This window comes from Sander vitreus, chromosome 11 (genome assembly GCF_031162955.1).
Source record: "Sander vitreus isolate 19-12246 chromosome 11, sanVit1, whole genome shotgun sequence".
NCBI classification, from domain to species: domain Eukaryota; kingdom Metazoa; phylum Chordata; class Actinopteri; order Perciformes; family Percidae; genus Sander; species Sander vitreus.
Genome location: NC_135865.1, coordinates 20,781,911 through 20,802,533, shown reverse-complemented (window position 1 = coordinate 20,802,533; position 20,623 = coordinate 20,781,911). Strand labels below are relative to the sequence as shown.

The 20,623-nt window shown below is 40.1% G+C and overlaps 1 protein-coding gene across 4 annotated transcripts in view; it reads left to right on the top strand.

Moving 5' to 3' along the window:
* The first annotated feature begins 3,672 nt into the window (after positions 1-3,672).
* LOC144525437 (uncharacterized) overlaps positions 3,673-20,623 on the top strand; it is a 25,139-nt gene continuing 8,188 nt past the window's right edge. Inside the window, exons 1-15 of one of the 4 annotated variants that reach the window (XM_078262252.1) lie at positions 3,673-3,838; positions 3,957-4,047; positions 4,903-4,991; positions 5,778-5,843; positions 5,924-6,030; positions 7,788-8,027; positions 9,280-9,404; positions 9,778-9,896; positions 10,169-10,499; positions 12,934-13,094; positions 15,853-15,975; positions 16,070-16,103; positions 19,123-19,350; positions 19,738-20,186; positions 20,542-20,623. The exon at positions 20,542-20,623 is cut by the window's right edge and continues 46 nt beyond it. In XM_078262252.1, the coding sequence (XP_078118378.1) occupies positions 4,935-4,991; positions 5,778-5,843; positions 5,924-6,030; positions 7,788-8,027; positions 9,280-9,404; positions 9,778-9,896; positions 10,169-10,499; positions 12,934-13,094; positions 15,853-15,975; positions 16,070-16,103; positions 19,123-19,350; positions 19,738-20,186; positions 20,542-20,623 (2,122 nt within the window). In that variant the 5' untranslated portion in view covers positions 3,673-3,838; positions 3,957-4,047; positions 4,903-4,934. Of the gene's footprint in view, positions 4,048-4,900; positions 4,992-5,370; positions 5,455-5,777; positions 5,844-5,923; positions 6,031-7,787; positions 8,028-9,279; positions 9,405-9,777; positions 9,897-10,168; positions 10,500-12,933; positions 13,095-15,852; positions 15,976-16,069; positions 16,104-19,122; positions 19,351-19,737; positions 20,187-20,541 lie in introns of those variants that run through there. The other 3 variants (XM_078262253.1, XM_078262254.1, XM_078262255.1) reach the window with 3 other exon arrangements.

Here is a 20,623-nt window from a genome sequence, read left to right as displayed (position 1 = left end):
TTTTAGGCTAATTTAATAGCTAATGTTAGCAGCAGGGTTACCCCTGAGTGTACCCCTATGGTTGGTTTATGCCTTAAAATAATGGCAAGGATACGGAAAAGGTACGTTATGCGTGTCTCCATTTCAAAACATCACTACAGGTTGACTGTTTTTAGCAGCAGAGGTTGATTGTGGGCGAGAGGGCGACAACACTATCCTGGTTAGCTTCCCGAAACTCTACTGTCGCTGTCTCGGCAACGTTAGCTAATGTCCGCTAGCATACATTCAGGCTAACGATAGCCAGTTAGCTTTGTGTGTAACGTAATAAAAACCCACCCATCTCGTAGGAGCGAAGCTTAATATTTCATTCAATAAAAGTATGGTACGAAAGGAGCACTAACGCCACAGGTCTTATGTTGACAACGTGGACGCAGATATAAAAAACGGCAGTCGTAATATTTACCTAGCACCTGGCTAACGCTGTTGCACTAACGTTAGCAAAACATCGGCGTAGCTTTAGCTAGCAGTCTAAACTTGTCTCGAGTCCGGACCTTTAACTGTCTATGGTCCGGACTCGAGTACTCCAGCCCTGACAGGTAGATATCACTTAACTGAACAACCTGCAATTTTTCTGATTGATACAATGGGAGCCTGACTCTTGCATATGACCCCAATCTGCCCTTTTTATGGATTCAAGCCAAAAACCGGCGGAGGTTATTTGCAAAAGCACGCTTCCCCACTAGGTATGTTAAATATCAGGCACCCATCACTGGCTCTGTTTGTACAATTAACCACGCAACAACTCCTTGGCATTTTGATTTACGCTATGCTGCTACTACTACTAGCTACACGAAACACGTCTTTCTTTCTGTCCCCCCCCGGTTGCGTGCGCAAGCAGTGATGACGTTGCCGAGAAATCCATGTATAGTATTGTCAAAATGCTGACAAAAAAAAAAGCTGATCCCACAAGTGTTCAATGGGGTTGAGGTCAGGACTGCTGGTTGAAGAATGGGATGCCATCCCACAGCAGTGTGTGACCAGGCTGGTGACCAGCATGAGGAGGAGGTGCCAGGCTGTTGTGGCTGTGTATGGTTCTTCCACACGCTACTGAGGCTCCTGTTTGTGAAATGAATAAATTGTTCAATTGCCAATATGTCTTGTTTCTTCAAACTTCAATCATCCAATCCACCAAACACCAAACGAGTCAATGGCAGAATAAGCTGTTTGGCATTGGCAGAGAAGATTTGGCAAATTTGTAATGGGCGCAACCCACATACTCAGCGCTGCTGCTCATCCCACAAATGCATGTTCCTTAAAAATGGGGCACCATTTGAAAGGGGACTAAACAGGCTTTCCAACGGTATAAGATTTATTGCCAAAAAGCATTGTTACCACAGAGAAATAATCTACCAAACACAAATTTCCTTACTTTTTCTGCTAAGTTTAGTTGCTACACGCAGGCCTACACAGCATGGATTTAATCAACAGAACAGGCAGCATAAGCACAATACTATGAATGAACTAGAAAATGCATTTCCTGCAGAAAATGCGTGGGAATGCTGAATAGCTGAATTGCTAAAGCTAAACTGGGTGAATAGCTTAAATCAGTAAGAAGTTGAAGTAGTGAGAATAGTTGAAAAAGTGGAAATCGGTTTAATAAGTATGAATTTCATTAAAAAGTTGAATAACACCACTAATGTATAAACTAATTTATTTTCTATCTGAAATTATGAATAAGTATGGAAGACTTACAAATGCTGTGAGAAACATTGATGAAAATGCAGAAATATAGAACAAATTGTTTGAAAAGTCTCAAATGCATTGCAATACAGTGCTGAAAAACTTGGAAGTTGGAAGCTGAACTGCACATAAGTTAAGAGCTGAAATACATTTGTAGAAAAGCTGGAAGCTAAACTGTAATACTGTCAAAAGTGGAAGTTCAAATAAATTGACTAAAAAGACTTATTATCGGCCATATCCATTGCATTAGAACAAACAAGCAGAAAGAGAGAAAGAGAGAGAAGAGAATAAAGAGAGGAAAGAGAGAAGGACAGGAGAAAAGAGAGAAGAGAAAGGAGAGAAGGAGAGAAGAGAGAAGGAGAGAAAAAGAGACAGGAGGGAGGGAGGGAGAGAGAGAGAGAGACAGAAGGAGGGAGGGAGACAGAAAGAGAGAGAGAGACAGAAGGAGGGAGGGAGAGAGAGAGAGACAGAAGGAGGGTGAGAGAGAGAGAGAGAGAGACAGAAGGAGGGAGAGAGAGAGAGAGAGAGAGAGAGAGAAGGAGGGAGGGAGAGAGAGAGAGACAGGAGGGAGAGAGAGAGAGAGAGAGAGAGACAGAAGGACGGAGAGAGAGAGAGAGAGAGAGACAGACAGAAGGAGGGAGAAACAGAAACAGACAGACAGACAGATACAGACAGACAGACACAGACAGACAGACAGACAGAGACAGACAAACAAACAGAGACAGACAGACCGAGACAGAGAGACAGAGAGAGACAGAGACAGACAGAGACAGACAGAGACAGACAAACAAACAGAGACAGACAGCGAGAGACAGAGACAGACAGACAGACAGACAGACAGACAGAAGTGGAACGCAAAAGATATAGACTAATGTTCATATTACTGCCAGTAGTATTCAATTCAATTGTCTGTGAAAGTGAAACAGACAGACAGACAGATACAGACAGACCGACAGACAGAGACAGACAAACAAACAGAGACAGACAGACTGAGGCAGAGAGACAGAGAGACAGAGACAGACAGAGAGAGACAGAGACAGACAGACAGAGACAGACAAACAAACAAGCAGAGACAGACAGACCGAGACAGAGAGACAGAGACAGACAGAGAGAGACAGAGACAGATAAGGGGTATCAGTCAAATGATGTAAGCGTTACCACCGCAAGGCCTTTGTGAACGTATCCATATAAAATTTATGTTGATAAACTTAAAAATGTGGGTATATCAGCGATTTAAAAAAGTGGTTCGCTCTGTGTTTCGCTCAGAAATGTGGAGAATGTTAAACAGGGAAGCGAATGGAGGAAGATGTGGAACTCTTGTCATTTGGAAGCTCACCAAGTCAAAAGTATAAGTCATATCGCATAACTGAGCTAATTGACTGAAACTAGATACATACGTTCTGATGTATAAATTATATACAGATGAGTAAGGTGCGGATGAATAGAAATGAAATATTGCACAGTTGGAGGTAACACAGAGTAATAAATAATAAAGTGTAGTGCAGAATATTGTCCAGTGATGGCTCATATTGCAGAAACAGCTAGCAGTGCTACATTATGATGTTGTATTAAAGAGTCTGAATGTATTTATATAAAATATATTTTAAAATACCTTATCTTGATATAAATTTAATTTGTTTGTTGATTATATTTTGTATTATTAATCTGATTATATTAGTAACAAAAGGTAGCCTAAATAAAAGTTACACATAAATGTAGTGGAGTAAATAGTTCAACAATGGCTTCCAAAACGTAGTGGAGTATAAGTATACAGTTCCAGGAAATTTAAATTTCCTGGCACTGTACAAGTATCTCAAAACTCTACTGTAAAAGTGCAGTAGGCTCCTTAAGTAAATGTACTTAGACAAAGGACCGTTGATTGTGCGCGGGAACAATCTGTAAACTCTTTGTTCATCTCGCTCTTTTTCCTGATGCACTTCCGGTCTTCACCGGATGTTGCCAAGAAACATTGAAGCGCCTGTGAAGTACAGAATCGAGCCCAGCAAAATGTGTTCATACCACTCTGTTTTCAAGGTGTTGGTGCAAACGTCCGTGTGAAAATAGTTGTCTGCAATCTACTTATATTCTCCGTTGATATCGAGAGAAGCCCCGGTCTAGGGTAAGCTTTAGCCTCGCTACGTTTAGCCAGCATCATAGACAAGCTAGCATTAACAAGCTAACTGTCGGCTAACGCTAGCGCTAGCAGACCAGGGATTTTCACTTTCTGTTTTGTCTAGGCACTTGGAGAAAAAACACTTTAAAAACAGAGAGTTGTTGCGGGGTCGTGCATGAAAATGACGAATAATATCAATGGCCTGTTTTAAATAGGTAAGTTGGCGTTACACGTGCTATCTGTGCAACAAACATTGTAACTGTTAATTATATATTTAATAGTTTAAATACACACCGGATTTTAACATGTAAATTTTGTCACTGTCAAATAAATGCAAGCACGCTGTATCCATCTACCTCATGCATACATGAAGCAACCTGTTTTTTCCAGCAACCTTTACACTCTGATTATTTTCTTAATGTCAGAAAGAGCCAAGTAATAAAATAGTTAAATCCTATTTTAGTTGCTTTTTGTGAGGTAATTTAAATGCAACTGCTTGTGTTTAATGGGCATATGATATCGTCCTCTATTGATCGTGGCAGACTTTGTGATATCAGCAAATATTGTATCGTTGTCCAATGAATTGGATTTATATATATATACGTATTTATATCGATGCATAGTGGTCAAATGTTTACCATGTCCAGCCTTGCTGTCCTTGTTTTAGCTGTATGTCTTTTTCTGTGTATGTCCATTGAGAGCAATGAAAAACCAGAGTCAACTTCCTTGTATGTATACACATACTTGGCCAATAAAGCTAATTCTGATTAACATCAGCTTAAATAGACTGTCATTCTGCTTTCAGGTTACTACCCTGATTTTTTACCCTTAGGGTTTTATCTCCTGATTTGTCACTCTTGATATAATTAGTAGTACCTGTCGTTATTGTAAATGCATGTTGGTTTAAATTACTTGATCGAGACACCTAGGTTATATAGGACCTTTTTACGTATTAAACAATTATACCTTGGTTATTGCTTAGAAAATAGTCCTTGTTTTATATTATATTTACTTGCTGTGACAGAGATTGTTTATAATTTTCATATCATTTTTGAATGTGTTTCTTGCAGTTTTCTTGCTTTGCCTTACCAAATTGTGGACCATGATGGAGCGAAGAAGAGCCTTAACTATTCCATTTAATGTTGACAAGAATAACTTGGTATGTGTGACCTATGTTTTCATGACATACATATGAGTTTTTAGTGTGCAGCATGGATTGCTTTCTCATCCCTGCAACATAATTTAGTGATGCTTGCTTTATGGTTGCCATCATAAATTGTGCTAATTTTATGTTGATCACAAGCTCATTGTGATTGTTTAATGGCTCTACCTCGTGCTTGCTTACACACAGATCTGCTCTGTGATTGCTTGATTGCTAAAGCTGCTACTATGCTACAGTTACCATAATAAGCTTCTTTTCTTTGCGGTTTCTCTGTTAATCGTGCAGCCTATAAAATGTACAGAAAGTATTATGTCTGTTAAAATTGTGTAAAACCAAAGTTGATGCCTTCAAATTGCTTGTTTTGTCTGACCAACAGACAAAAATCTAACATTGTTAAATTTACCATCACACAAAGATGAAGCGAATCAGCAAATCTTTAGAATTGGAAAGCTGAAACGAGGTAATGTTAGTATTTATGCCTAATACATTACTTAAAAAGATGAATCAATCATCAAAATAGTTGCAGATATATTACCTGTCGATCGACCAATCAATTAACTAGTTAATGTTCGCTGCTTTAATACCAGTTTGGCTAAAAAGCTGCGACCACATGCCTGCATCACGTAGAAAAGTAATTTCAACATAGTGGATTACAGATCAAAGTCACAAGCTTTGCTCATTTGCACTTGCCGTTTTTGCAAATCTAAGGAAGAATTTACATGCTTTTGGCTGATGCTTGTCTTTTCACACAAGCATGGTAACTAACCACCTTGTGAATTTTAGATGGATAACCCACTCAAAATCTCCGTGCCATGTCTTTCATCAAAGTATGGGAAATTAGAAAGACAGGTACAGCAATATTTTTGCTCTCTGTCCATGGCTATTTTGGATTATTCTTGAGGCTCACACCGTTTCCTTCGCTTTACCAGGTTTCCTGGACTACATTTGCAGATTGCAAACGCAGACATCGTGATTCACAGCATAAAAATGGTTCCATGCTGTTTGATCACAAGCATGCAACATTGGAAATGGCCAGGTAAGACTTTTTAGGCTGTTGATTGCAGTTTGAAATACCTGGTAATTTTTCTGCCTATCAGTTAAAACAAAACACAAATATGTTGTGTTGTCTTCGCTAAACTTTATTTTTTTCTTTTCAACTAAATCATTGGCTCTGCCTCGTACAGTGGCCCCCTGTCAACACCCAGAGGCAGCTTCTTCTTCTCCCAGAAAACTTCTGCTCTAACTCTGTTCTTTTATATCAGGGCTTAAAACATTTCTGTTTGTCACTACATTTTATTGTTTTATTTATTTATACATTTGTTTTAATCATATGTTGTATTGCAACTTTTATTCCAATGTTTGACATGCCTACTTTTGTTTAGCTTATTATTATTTTTTTTATTATTATTATTGGCAAGTTAACAGTGAAGATGCAGTCTGGAAACATGGGGGGTCCATTGCGGTTATGTGGTATTTTAACCATTTGGCTACAGAGTCTTTTCCTTCTGTCTTTCTGTCTTATGTAAAGCACTTTGAATTGCCTTGGCTTGTTGTTGATGAAAGGTGCTATACAAATGCCCTTTCCTGTGTAGTTCATTGCAGCTTTCATAAGATGGGGCTTTCACCCTGAATATTAAGTCTGAGTCTTATTAAAGTGGTTTACAGCACTGTTCATTTTCATAAGCAGTATCAAACATTTCTTTGAACATCTAAAGCAGGAATATAGACTGTGCCTTTGGTATTCAATGTAACAAATGAATTCCTAGTGTGTATATATAGCTCAAATTGTCTTTTACATAAAATACACTGCCTTCAGTTTCCTTTTAATATGATGACTGTATGCATGTAATTTACAGGTGCTGTTTTTGTTTTGCATTTTAATTGATGAGAGGTAACTTTATTTGAAAAGGCATCATCTTTCCCAATTTTTGAAACTGGGGTAAATTTATTTCTACAGTGACTGAATAACATTGCCTTTTTTTGTCCAGCATATACCGCACGTGTCAACATTGTGTTATTAAGTTCATTAATACTTGCACTGTGAATGACACACCAGTTTGCCTTCTATAGTACCAATGGTGGATAAAGTGATACTTTTCTTTTCACTTTTGTGTTGCTGTATTTGTATTCAGAATCTTTAGTGTTGTCTAACTGTAAAAAAACAAACAAAAAAAACTTCCCCTCCCACAAGAATTTAAACGGCTTTTTACACATGGCATTGCTGTTGCTGTTTAAGGTGAAGCAACTCCATCCATGCAAGTATCATGCTGTCTCCGCAGATTATACAGAAACCTCTGAAACCACGACTCCTCATTCCCACCATGTTTCATAAAGATTGGGTCTTTCAACCAGTTATTGGCTTTTCCGCCTTTTAATTTTTGACAGGACAGCTAGGTGAGAAAGGGGACAGAGAGGTGGAAGACATGCAGGAAATTGTCACAGGTCGGATTCGAACCCTTGACCTCTGCGTCGAGGCATAAACTTTTCAGTATATGTGCACCTGCTCTGCCCTAAACCAACCCGGCCACAGTTATTGCCTTTTTAATTTGAGAAAATGACACATTACCTGCTTAAAGAAAACTAAAGCACCATGACTCAAGGCCAAGCTTATCATGACTGCACACATGGCTTATCTACACCCCTCCCTCTCCATCAGCTGGTATATCCAAAGTCTGACCAGCGATAATAGATGAGCTATAAGTTCGAATACCTTGAGGGGAAAATATGTTGTGGAGTCGAGAGACGCTGCTCTAGGAAGGTTGCTAATAATTGCTTCTGTGTTTCATTCTGTAGGAGAAAGCCCCGCCTGATCCTGACCGATGTTCTAGAGACAGAACTGGGCAAGGCTTATATAGAAAGGATGAGAATGAGTCGAGGACGAGTGCCAAGTACACAGAGAGAGAGTGGTCGATGCAGAGAGGAACCCCTGATCTGCAGAGACATGAAGTCCAGTCAGAGGGAGGCCAGGAATGATAAAAACAAGAGTGTAACCCCTAAATGTAACCAGAAAACCACCTCCTCACCCGCTCAAAGGTAGGATGTCCCTGTTAAAGGAATAGTTTAACATTTTAGGGAATATGCTTTTTTGCTTTCCTGCTGAGAGTTTCTTATAAATATAAAGCTACATAAAGCAGCCAGTTAGCTTAGCATGACTGGAAGCAGCTAGCCTGGCTCTGTCCATATGTAACAAAATTTGGCTCCTCTAAATGCCACTAATTAACAATTTTTTTTCAAATTTGTACAAAAAGCGTACTGTATGAACAAGTTGCAATAATGTGCCGGACTATTTCTTGGCCAGGGGCAATGACTTCCTGAAGATTTGTCGCCACAACCTTATGGACATATGAAAGTGCAACACGTAACCCCACGTCTGTACTTTCCTCTCATGCTTAATCAATACCCCACTAATGGGTGAGGTGTCCCAATGTGGCAGTCAATATACTCCAGTGAAAGCTGATCACCCAGTGCATTATTGAAACAGTTTCTCCCAATTCCTACTTGGGTATTAATAACAATAAGTATGTTTTGAACGTTTTATGGTGCTAAGGCATTTACATGCATACAATCCTTTCTTTTGTAATAGAGTATGGCATTAAGGCTTTCTGGGTTCCAGGGTGTTCCATTTGTGGCTCCTGCACAGCTTTATTCCAGGGGGACTTGCAGTATCTCTATTATAATAATAATATTATTATTAATAATAATAATAATAATAATAATAATAATAATAATAATAATAATCATCATCATCACATAGATGGACAGTTGCTGAGGAGAAATCAGAATCACACCATTAAGTGCCTGGTTGTAAATAATGAGACAGAAAATGGGACCCACTTGCAGAAAGAACTGTCTCTTTGTCTCACAAATGATGTACTGGTAAGAAATAAACCTAAATTGTCAGGATAATGTGGTGGTTTTTCACGTAGACCTGTAAGTAATGAACAAAAATTTCCACAAAAACAGTAGGAGGTATTCTTTATTAGGGTAATTTGTTTTTCGATAAGTTTAAGGAGAAATGACCTTTTAATGGAGTTTGGCTCCATTAATCCTTGGCTATCTCTATATTTTCCAGGCAGAAACTTGGTCATTTTATTTGGAATAATACAACACAGAAAGATTTTGCAATTTGAGATTCTAGTTCAAATATGTGTTTCTGCATTTGTTTTATGTGTCTTGAATGAATACATGTATTGTGATTAGGTACGTTTTGAGTATTTAAAGTTTTACACTACATGTGGCTTTGCACAACATAATCAGAACATTGTGTTAATCATTTTGTCTTCAGGTCAAGACTCAAGAGAAGGTCACAAAATGTTGATGATGAAGAGAACATAGAAGAAAACAAAGATATCAAGGAGGTGATAATAGGAAAGGACAACGGAGACCACTTCAAATTTGCTGAAGTTGTAGGTGTGTAAACATGAAGGTATTCAGACACAGTTGCTGAAGCTTTGACTTTATCACTTATGTTACGACTCGGAAAGCATCATGCTTACATTTTCCTGCTTTCCCCTGAACTTTCCTATTTTCTTTTTAATTTACGGGTTCTCGCAATGGGAAAGATTTATTGATACTCCCGGCCTTGCTTCCAGAGTAAATAAACAGATGCTATCCTTTATAGTTCTGTAAGATCAAACACTGCAGAATTTAATCATTTTTTCCCTTACAAACATGTCTTCTTTTCTCTTTCCTCAGAGAAGTAGTAGTAGTAGTAGTAGTAGCCTGGTTGTCAGTACTGTATTTTAGCATGACAGGTTGATCAGTGTTTCTCTGTCTCATACAGATTGTGGGTTGTCTGTGAGCTGGGAGCCTGCCGAGGATACAGGAAGATGTGATGAGTTCTCCCCAGCCAGCATTAAGGACAAGTGGACTGATCCAGAAGAAGAAGTACAACACAGTGTGGTGAGTACTATACAGGGTCACAGCGATTCTTACCTTTATTTATTTTTTCCTACAAAAGGCTTAAAACGTTAATTAAAATGTCACTGACCAAATAAGTTTTAAAATGCATCGCTGTTGCAGCGCTTCTTTCACTCCTCTTTCTTGATATCAGTACTTTCCAACTCAGTGCTGGTCTCCAGCAGTGCAAGTATTGTGGCTCTTTCCAGACCAGAATGAGTTGTCTGATGAACTCGCACCTAAATTGAGGTCTGTATTCTGTGCTCTCTCAACAGAAGAGGAAAAGAAAGGATGCAGGTTCCCAGTGCAATGGGATAGGCAGCCCCAAACTCCACCGTGAGAGTGTGCTTCGCCTCACTGGAGAAGACAGAAGAGATGGCGGACCGGCCCCTACACGTACTTGTCTGGAAGAAAGTGAAGAAGACCGAGATTTGGGGAGCCTGGATCGTACCATTGTACAGTTTGCGGTGGGAGCAGATGATCAAGCAGAAGTTCTGGTCCCAATCATCAGTCCTAATTTGGAGGCTGGAGACTTTATTGGTACTCCCAGACAAAGTCTTTCATCTAGCCAGGACAACACAAACACAACCAGCCCCTCTGAACCCAGTGAGTACAAAAGCACAGCATGCCTGATAATCTTCTAAACCTGGAAGCTTCATTCTACCGCTGAAACTTTTGTTTGAAATGATCTATGAGGAAAGTCAGGAAATAATTACTCCAGCAGCTAAATACCATTTAGTAGATTGTGTCTTTGTCGCTTCCGGTACAATCATTGACTGAAACATTTCGAGGGCACTTCTTCGGGTTTTCAGTAGGGCTGCACGATATGACGTTCAGTATTCTGCTAAAATTAGGGCTGCTCGATTATGGAAAAAATAATAATCACGATTATTTTGTTCAATATTGAAAGTTATGGTAACACTTTATGGTAAGAGTACATGAATTTTTGAATTCATGCATGAATTAATTCATGATTTGTGCATTACTTCATTCCTTTATCTTATGAATCATCAGGAATTGACATGAGTTCATAGCCTCTCATTCATGACCTCATGCATGAACAACACATCAACTAAAGCATTAGGTAAGGTGGGTACATCATTATGCACAAGTTGTGTTCAAATCAGAATTTGATAATTCATGTAGGCCTACCCTTACCGTAAAGTGTTACCAGTGTTATTCTAACCAACAACACACACACACAAATGTAATCTCATTTGATAAAGCAGATAGCTTCCCTATTGGAAACATTAATTCCGTATATAGTATTTAGAGGAGTGAATTTGCTCAAGAATCAATTTGTTGGCTGAAAGCCTACTGTGAAATTGCGCACAGGTGTCAGCAAAATTGGCCTGTGTGACAAGTAGCGTCTTTAAGGTGGGAATGGTCATGCGGTTCCTCTCGCCAGTCCATGTGTTGTTCATGAGCGTAAAGATCTGCTCAACGGGAGCATTCGTGCCATTAGACACATGGCGAACTGACAAAGGAGACCTACATTTTTTTTGGCATTTTAGGCCTTTATTGGATAGGACAGCTTAGACATGAAAGGGGAGAGAGAGGGGGAATGAAGCAAAGGGCCGCAGGATGGAACTGAACCCGCGGCCACTGCGTCGAGGACTGAGCTTCTGTACATGGGCACATGCTCTACCAGGTGAGCTATCCAGGCGCCCAGGAGACCTACATTTTTGAACGTAATCTCCCTGCTTTTGAAATGCGCGAACATTTCCACCCAGCGCTCGTCCGCTGACTTTCCAACGGACCTGGAGAGACTGGTTAAAAAAAGACAGATAAGAAGAGGCATTGCGACAATGTTGACAAATATACATTGTAACGCTGTCTGCACAGATTATGCAGACGCAGACCGCTACGATTGATTGACACACACACACGCACACATTGTTAAAATCATACGCTGGGCGCTTTATTAGTCTTTCTACATGGGTTTAGTTAATGATCGGGCTATAATAACAACCGGGACAATTTCATAGTGGTTGGTGTAAACTGGGACATTTTAGCCTCCCGACAGGCTTTTGTCAGAATCGGGACTGTCCCGGTCAAACTTGCGCTGAGTTTTTAAATTCTCTTAATAAGAGAGTTTATGGCTTCGGGAGGGGCGGATGTGCGCGTGTCATTCAGAACACAAGACAAATTAAGAGTGTTCTTGCAAAACAGAACATGGCAAAATAATCGTTTTTTCTCGATTGTACTATTTTGGTGATCGTTGGGAGCCAGAAATCGAAATTAAATTAATTGCACAGCCCTAGCTAAAATACAACAACATACTTGTTGAATTTAAAACAAATCAAAAGGAAATAATTTCCAACATTATTTTATTGAACAAATTGAACATTGAAATGAATATAAAAGACATGACATGAAAGAATGAAAGTGCAGTGTTCTACTGAAATCTGTCTTGAAACTTGAAATTTTCTTTCAACTAACACAAAAAAATCTCTGTCTTTCGCGATATGTCGCAGCCTTTTGCGATGTGTATATTGCACCAGTTGATATTGCAATAATGATAAAAAAACCCGATATATTATGCAGCCCTAGTGTTCAGCCATGCCTTCACCTGCTAGTGCAGTCCTCTTTGTCTCCAAAGCTGAACGCTGCTACTCAGCGCTGACGTAAAACTCATCACTCGTGCTGCTGCGAGCGAATGTCGCTGGACTACTTATACTTAGAAATAGAGTTTTATGGAGCTGATAGGCTAAATTAGCTTTGTATCAACTCATTTGGCAATGGCTTGAATGTAACGGACTTTCGTGAATATAAAATAGTGCACTATAGCTTTAAATTATTCAGATAATGATATATTGGCTGATATTAATTTTTGCACATAAACTATATTTTAGCCTACCCACATGTCTTTTTTAGGATTACTACTGTCCTCTCCTTTTGAAAGCCCATTACCTCTCCTTTATGCAGTGTCAATGAAGTGCATGTGTGTGCTTGTCTTTGAAAGCAGTAACTAGCATAACTTCCAAGTATAATTCACACTGGGCCTGATGTGTTGTTGTTCTTCTTGCTTGTATTTCAGTTGTGCTGTCCAGTGATGATGAGGAGAGCGGTAACGTTCCTCAGCGCTGCAGCCCAGCGGCCCAAAGACTAATCACTGTGGGAGACACAGTAATACAGGGACAATCCTCGCAGGAAGCTGTGGCCAAACGGCAAGAAGCTTCTGACATACAGGGCATGCAGGTTGGCAGAATGTGTCCCTGTATTATGTTTGATACAACAGAAACCCGTTTCATAAAAGCTCAAGAATGTTACTGTGTGACAACTTTAGTCTTGTATTTGACCCAACAAAAGCAGAGCAGAGATGGATCTTGGGATATAGTAAAAGGAAAATTGAGATTATTCTGAACTAGTTAATACTTTTTACTAGGGGTGTAATGATACACTTATTCATGTTGAACCGTTTGGTACGAGGCTTTCGATTAGGTACACATTACAAACCGAACGATTCGTTGGACGAATCCTATTTAATTTTTTTTTTAAAAGAGCTTAAATTGTGTGAAATATAATGGTTTCAGTGCTGCTGCACTCAACAAGGCAGCCCAAACGACGTAATGGGCAACACTGTCTGCCCTTCCCACTCCCAAAGAAAAACACTACTCCAGTCAGGCATACTATGCTGAACTAGCTCATTGCAATGTGGCTAGTAACATTAATGCGACTATTACCAGACCAGAATTAGAAGATCCTCCAATAACCAACAGGTCTGGCATTTGGAGCCACTTTGGTTTCCCTGTAAGTTATGAGGGTGATGGCAAGAGAGTGGTGGATAAAAAAACAACGGTATGTCGCATCTGCTACACGAGAATAGTCTACACCAGTGGGAATACTACAAACATGTCAACTAGGGCTGGTACGGTTCACAAAATCCACGGTTCGGTTCGTATCACGGATTTTGGGTCACGGTTTTCGGTTCTGTACGGTTCTTGTTATTTTTTCTTTTAATCTTTAACACTCCAGAAATATACATCAGCATATGATATATAGCTAAAATTAGCATATTGAATGCATGTTGCACAATACATGCACACAGTGGCAGTTCTATCTATTGTTTTATTTCCGCTGTCATAATAGGTAACATGAAATCCAAAATGTTCCCACACACCAGACTTATACGACGCTGGCGCATCCTCCAACTCCGGGCAGCCTTCCTTATCTCTCCCACTTGACATTTCTGCATGTGACGTGACCTGCAGCAGCAGCACTCCACACTCCCACGGAGCGGTCGGCTCGGCGCCTCTCAAAATCGGGCGAAAATCTTTTAAACTGACCTTTAAAACAGACAGATTCAGCAACTGTCTGGCCTATTTCTCGCTTAAAATCTTTTCAGAAACACGTTTCGGTGAACTATTTTTGTAAAATACGAGATTGTATTCAGACCGAGACACCATTAGAGTCTGTTTTGAAATTCGGGAGCAGCAAGAACCATGTGACGTGTTCGTCCAATCAGCTGCCATGTGTTGTGTTCGTCACGCTCATCCCCCTCGTCGTTTCCAGGAAGTGTTTTAACATAGGTGTCGAAAGTGGGCACTACGGCAGTAAGTGGTTAGTGCACATTCACAGTGTACTGACGAACCGTGCGACGCACACACACTCCGAACCGAGACAAGCGAACCGAGCAGTTCAGATGTTTTTTTTATGAACCGTACCACCCCTAATGTCAACTCATTTACGCCGACATCACCTCAGTGTGTCAATAACTTGAACTAGACTAAAACAAGAAGCAACATGCACGCTACAAACTATCCCTCCAGCATTTAAGCAGCAATTTCCAACTGATTCAAAGAGGGCAAAAGACATCACTGCAGTGATTGGTACATTTATAGCGGCGGATATGAGACCGTACTCTGTAGTGGAAAACGCAGGTTTTACGAACATGGTTAAAGTAATTGAGCTCCGTTACACTATTCCTTCACAAGCACATTTCAGCCAGACCGTAATTCTTGCTTTTTACAAAAAAACAAAAGCCCAAATAGAGAACCAATATTCCGAAACACCAGCTGTTGCTCTAACAGCAGACGGATGGACGTCAAGGGCTACACAAAGCTACCTGACTGTAACGTGTATATTTTTTTATATGGAGCTGTCTTTGTTTATATATCCTGCTAAGAAGACACCCCAGAATGTGGGTCAAGTATAGCTCTGTCTTTGTTCAAAGTAAAAAAGCTCATACTTTATGATGTTAATTTTAATAAATTAAAAATGAGTAAAAATCAAGTAAATTTCTCTGGAATTTCTTTCTTTTTGCTGCATCGAAAACGTACCGAACCGTGACACCACTGTCTCGTATCGAACGGAACCGTAAATTTTGTGAACCGTTACACCCCTAGTTTTTACCACTGTGGTGATTGGTTTCTCCTTGGCTGTCGAAACCTGTCGAAAACATAAAAAGATACATTTCTTGTGTTTATAATGACTGCATGTTTGCAGGATAGTGCACCCCTCAATGTTTTAAAGCTTGGCTATATATAAAAAAAAAATCATGTTGTTGAAGGATCAGTGGCAGAGGCCTGCAGTCACAGAAGCTTGAGCTAACAGGAGCTTCATACGAGCTTCATTTTACTATGAGTTCTACCTTTTAATCAGAAATATTTACATAATTTTTAACCCCCCATTTCCTCTCATGCTTACAAGATATTATTGAGAGAGATGTTTTAATAACAAGATACCAAAAAGTCATAGCGTGCATTGCTGTCAACTGCAGCTGTCATTGATGTTACTACCACTAGATGGCACCATAGTAAGAAAGTTTTAAATCCTACACTTGGTGGCTTCAAAATATTGAAAAAGGAAAAATAATGATATTTATGAAAATATTGGTTTAAACTGTTTTGCTTGACCTTACAGCTCCATCTCATTGTAGTATTGCAGGTTATAGTACTGTTATGTATTACTGTTTGCCCCATTTTCTCCAAACTGTGTGTATGTTTGTGTGTTGCAGGTGTTGCATGTAGTTGTAGATGTTCCTGGTTCAGTGGTAGTTTCTCCCATCCCCAGTATAAACTACTCCTTCTCCACGCTGCACTGCGGAGGTTACAAAGGGAAAGCGAATGGAGACATCATGGTAACTTATATAAACCACAAATATGTCATATTTCAGTATTCATATCACATTTCAGGACATGAAGTGTAACACGGTTTCAACTCTTCTTTCACAGATAGCAGACCAAGAAATCATCATACCACTGACAGGTAATGATGTGAATAGATTTTTTAACTTTGGTGTCAAGTACACTGAAGTATAATCACAGTTTATGATTATACTTGAGTGTACCTAACCCTAACCCCTGGATCGTAGAACCTCCTTGTATTGGTCATGCCGTCTGCACACATTCTACTCCCATCTTAGTGGTCTATTTCAGATATTAAAGTGCGTGTGTGTGTGTTCATGGATTAGCACTCAAGGCCCTAGTGCACTTTCTCCCTCTGAGCCTGTGAAATCTCCCCTTCAGGAAACTAAGGTGGTTATTCCTTGAGATTTGATCTTGGCCATGTGTGTGTAAAAAGTCTTTTGTTAAACAAAATAGTTTGCATAGGTTGTCACTTCTGACAACGTTTTAGGCGAGAAACCAACTGTTTAGATTTCAAATATAGGCAGTCTTGCGAAGATTTACAGTGGGGCAAAAAAGTATTTAGTCAGCTACCAATTGTGCAAGTTCTCCCACTTAAAAATATGAGAGGCCTGTAATTGTCATCATAGGTACACTTCAACTATGAGAGACAAAATGAGAAAAAAAATCCAGAAAATCACATTGTAGGATTTTTAATGAATTTATTTGCAAATTATGGTGGAAAATAAGTATTTGGTCAATAACAAAAGTTCATCTCAATACTTTGTTATATACCCTTTGTTGGCAATGACAGAGGTCAAACGTTTTTCACACACTGTTGCTGGTGTTTTGGCCCATTCCTCCATGCAGATCTCCTCTAGAGCAGTGATGTTTTGGGGCTGTCGCTGGGCAACACGGACTTTCAACTCCCTCCAAAGATTTTCTATAGGGTTGAGATCTGGAGACTGGCTAGGCCACTCCAGGACCTTGAAATGCTTCTTACGAAGCCACTCCTTCGTTGCCCGGGCGGTGTGTTTTGCTGAAAGACCCAGTCACGTTTCATCTTTAATGCCCTTGCTGATGGAAGGAGGTTTTCACTCAAAATCTCACAATACATGGCCCCATTCATTCTTTCCTTTACACGGATCAGTCGTCCTGGTCCCTTTTGCAGAAAAACAGCCCCAAAGCATGATGTTTCCACCCCCATGCTTCACAGTAGGTATGGTGTTCTTTGGATGCAACTCAGCATTCTTTCCCCTCCAAACACGACGAGTTGAGTTTTTACCAAAAAGTTCTATTTTGATTTCATCTGACCATATGACATTCTCCCAATCCTCTTCTGGATCATCCAAATGCTCTCTAGCAAACTCCAGACGGGCCTGGACATGTACTAGCTTAAGCAGGGGGATACGTCTGGCACTGCAGGATTTGAGTCCCTGGCGGCGTAGTGTGTTACTGATGGTAGCCTTTGTTACTTTGGTCCCAGCTCTCTGCAGGTCATTCACTAGGTCCCCCCGTGTGGTTCTGGGATTTTTGCTCACCGTTCTTGTGATCATTTTGACCCCATGGGGTGAGATCTTGCATGGAGCTCCGGATCGAGGGAGATTATTAGTGGTCTTGTATGTCTTCCATTTTCTTATAATTTATTAAAATTTATAATCTTATAGTTGATTTCTTCACACCAAGCTGCTTACCTATTGCAGATTCAGTCTTCCCAGCCTGGTGCAGGTCTACAACTTTGTTTCTGGTGTCCTTTGACAGCTCTTTGGTCTTGGCCATAGTGGAGTTTGGAGTGTGACTGTTTGAGGTTGTGGACAGGTGTCTTTTATACTGATAACAAGTTCAAACAGGTGCCATTAATACAGGCACGAGTGGAGGACAGAGGAGCCTCTTAAAGAAGAAGTTACAGGTCTGTGAGAGCCAGAAATCTTGCTTGTTTGTAGGTGACCAAATACTTATTTTCCCGAGGAATTTGCAAATAAAATCATTAAAAATCCTACAATGTGATTTTCTGGATTTTTTTTCTCATTTTGTCTCTCCTAGTTGAAGTGTAACTATGATGAAAATTACAGACCTCTCTCATCTTTTTAAGTGGGAGAACTTGCACAATTGGTGGCTGACTAAATACTTTTTTGCCCCACTGTATGCTGAATTGACAATTTGCTTCAAAGTTTTCGGAGTTGAGAAGCTCCATGAAGTGAGGCGACAGCCAGTAAGCGCCTGCCGGGGACACTAGCTCGTCGCTCGGCCAGTCATGCTCAGAGACCCCGAGGTAAGCTGGAGGTCTCTCAGACTGGTCTCGTAAATTAGAGGCTTTTGTTTCGCCGTTTCATTTGTTTAAATATCACAACACATGTCCATCATAAGATTAAAGGGAACCTGTGGTTAACTGTGTTTTCGGAGTTGAACTCCACTTCGCCGGCCGGCCGTCACACACACACACACACACACACACACACACACACACACACACACACACACACACAGCAGGCAGAGGCGGGGGAGAGAGAGAGATACCCGTTTCTCTTTAGGAGACTTGTTTAAATTATGACAAATATGCTATATACATTAGATTTAGTATTTAGTTCATACTTTTTTTGGTGTATTTGTTTTCTGATTTTAACGTTGTAAAGAACGTTGCTGTGCTTGAGTCACTCCCTTACCCCTCCTATAGTCCCTATGGCCACTTGGCCAGTGCGAATGCAAATGGAAAAAACAGTTTTGGGGGAGAGTAGTTAGTAGATCTGCTTAGAAGTGGACTTTTCCTATTACTACGTTCCTGTAACTACTTGGTCGGAAAGCGGCTATAGTCAGTCATGCTTTGCAATCCAACATTTTTTTTGCACAAAACGGAATTGATATCGATATTTTTAGCAAAAAATATGCATAGCAATGTCTGTCAGTTAGTCTGACCACCACTTTGGTGTGGACTGAAATATCTAAAAGAACTATTGCCATTAGGTAGGGCCACTGGAATAGCCACACAGAAGCTTAAATCTGCAGGATATTGGATTGACTTTGGATATGGAAGTTGATATAATGCTTTTACTGCTGCTAAAATGTGAGGTGTATCCCTGTTTTTTTGTTTGTGAGGCAGTGTTTATCATTTGATACTAACACTGCGAGCTGCTAAGCTAACCTCACCACCTCTTTCTCCCCAGACGCTGATAAACAGGTGGATGTGATGTTAATCATTCAGCGTAAAGACCTGAGGAGGTACAGTGTTTGGGAGCAGCAGGAACTCGAGGACCGGGAGTTTCACCTTAGAGGCGACGAGGATCCTTTTCCCGCCGCCGTACTTCTGTTTTGTGTGTCTGAAACTGCTACAGCTGCTTTAGAGGGAGACCTCCTCAAGCTGTGTGTCAAACAAGATGGAACCATGAACACTGGTGAGACCACCAGAAGGCTCAGAGTACACTTCAGCCTCACTTTTTTTTCAATGTTTTTTTGAAGACACGTAGCATTTTTACTTTAAATCTAATTGACTGTATTTTTATGAAAAACTATGTGTATGAATGACAAAGATAAATGAGCTTATATTCAGATCACAATCAAGTCAAAAAAGGCAGAAGTGTTAGTCTTAAATGGTGAATAGATTTCTACGTAACTTGGCAGCTTTGTTTCCATGTTTGTGTTTAAATTGTACAGATGTCAGTGTTTTGTTTCATATTTCTGATATAATATTCTTATTGTTTGATATGTCACATTATTCTCAATGTTAATCTGCGTAGGTATATGGTAACTGTGTTATGATTTTTTTATTTTTATTTTAATAGGCAAGGTGAGCCCTTTCATCTTGCTGACTTTGACAAATCCTGTGGAGGGAATGGAGGGGGCTTTAATGCGCTCCCTCCTGGACATTGACTGTCTCAACAGTCTGGCACATGAAGAATCTATCCATGGTGCAGGCAAAGTTAGTTATTTGGAAGGCTTCTACACTCCTGTTCTTTCTCTGGATGATAGCATAGAGCTGATTAGAAGAACTGGACTGGACACTCACCTGCTGTCTCTGCTGGGCCTGGAGAGCACTGACCCTAGACTTGACACAGACCAGGATGGTCCATATTCTGATACAGATGAAAACACCACACCACACATCCAGCTGGAGGGTGATTCACAGAAAGAGACAGTACTCAAGCTGGAGACAGCAACAGAACAAGATACAGGGACCCAAATTAAACCAGAGGAGGATCGGCAAGAACAAGACCTTGAACATCCCTCTGAGGTAAGTTGTTAGCAAGTTGTTTTGGCTTGCGACCTCTTAAAACAAAGCCGTATCTACCTCATGCATATGTTTACAGGTTGTGACCATTTCATTTAGAGTTCTTTGCTATATTTGAATAATTTATAGAGTCCCCAAAACGTTAAATTGTGTTTATTCACAAGAGCAAAAGCAAAAATTAGAGGAAAGTCTGAAAAAAATAAACATAACTGTTGGCAGCAGAAACAGTTTTTTTTTCTTTCACCTCCTGTTAATCATCTTCCAGGTTTATTTTGTGTCCCCTTGTGGGGGTTGTAGTTGGGAACCACTTGGCATTAATAAATTATCTTGCTCCTTTGATATGAATTTCCTCCTACAGAAGAAAAAGGAGGATCCCACTCCTGTATACACACTGTGTCATCGTAGAACCAAAGGATCCTACTCCGCGTTCCTGTGTAAAC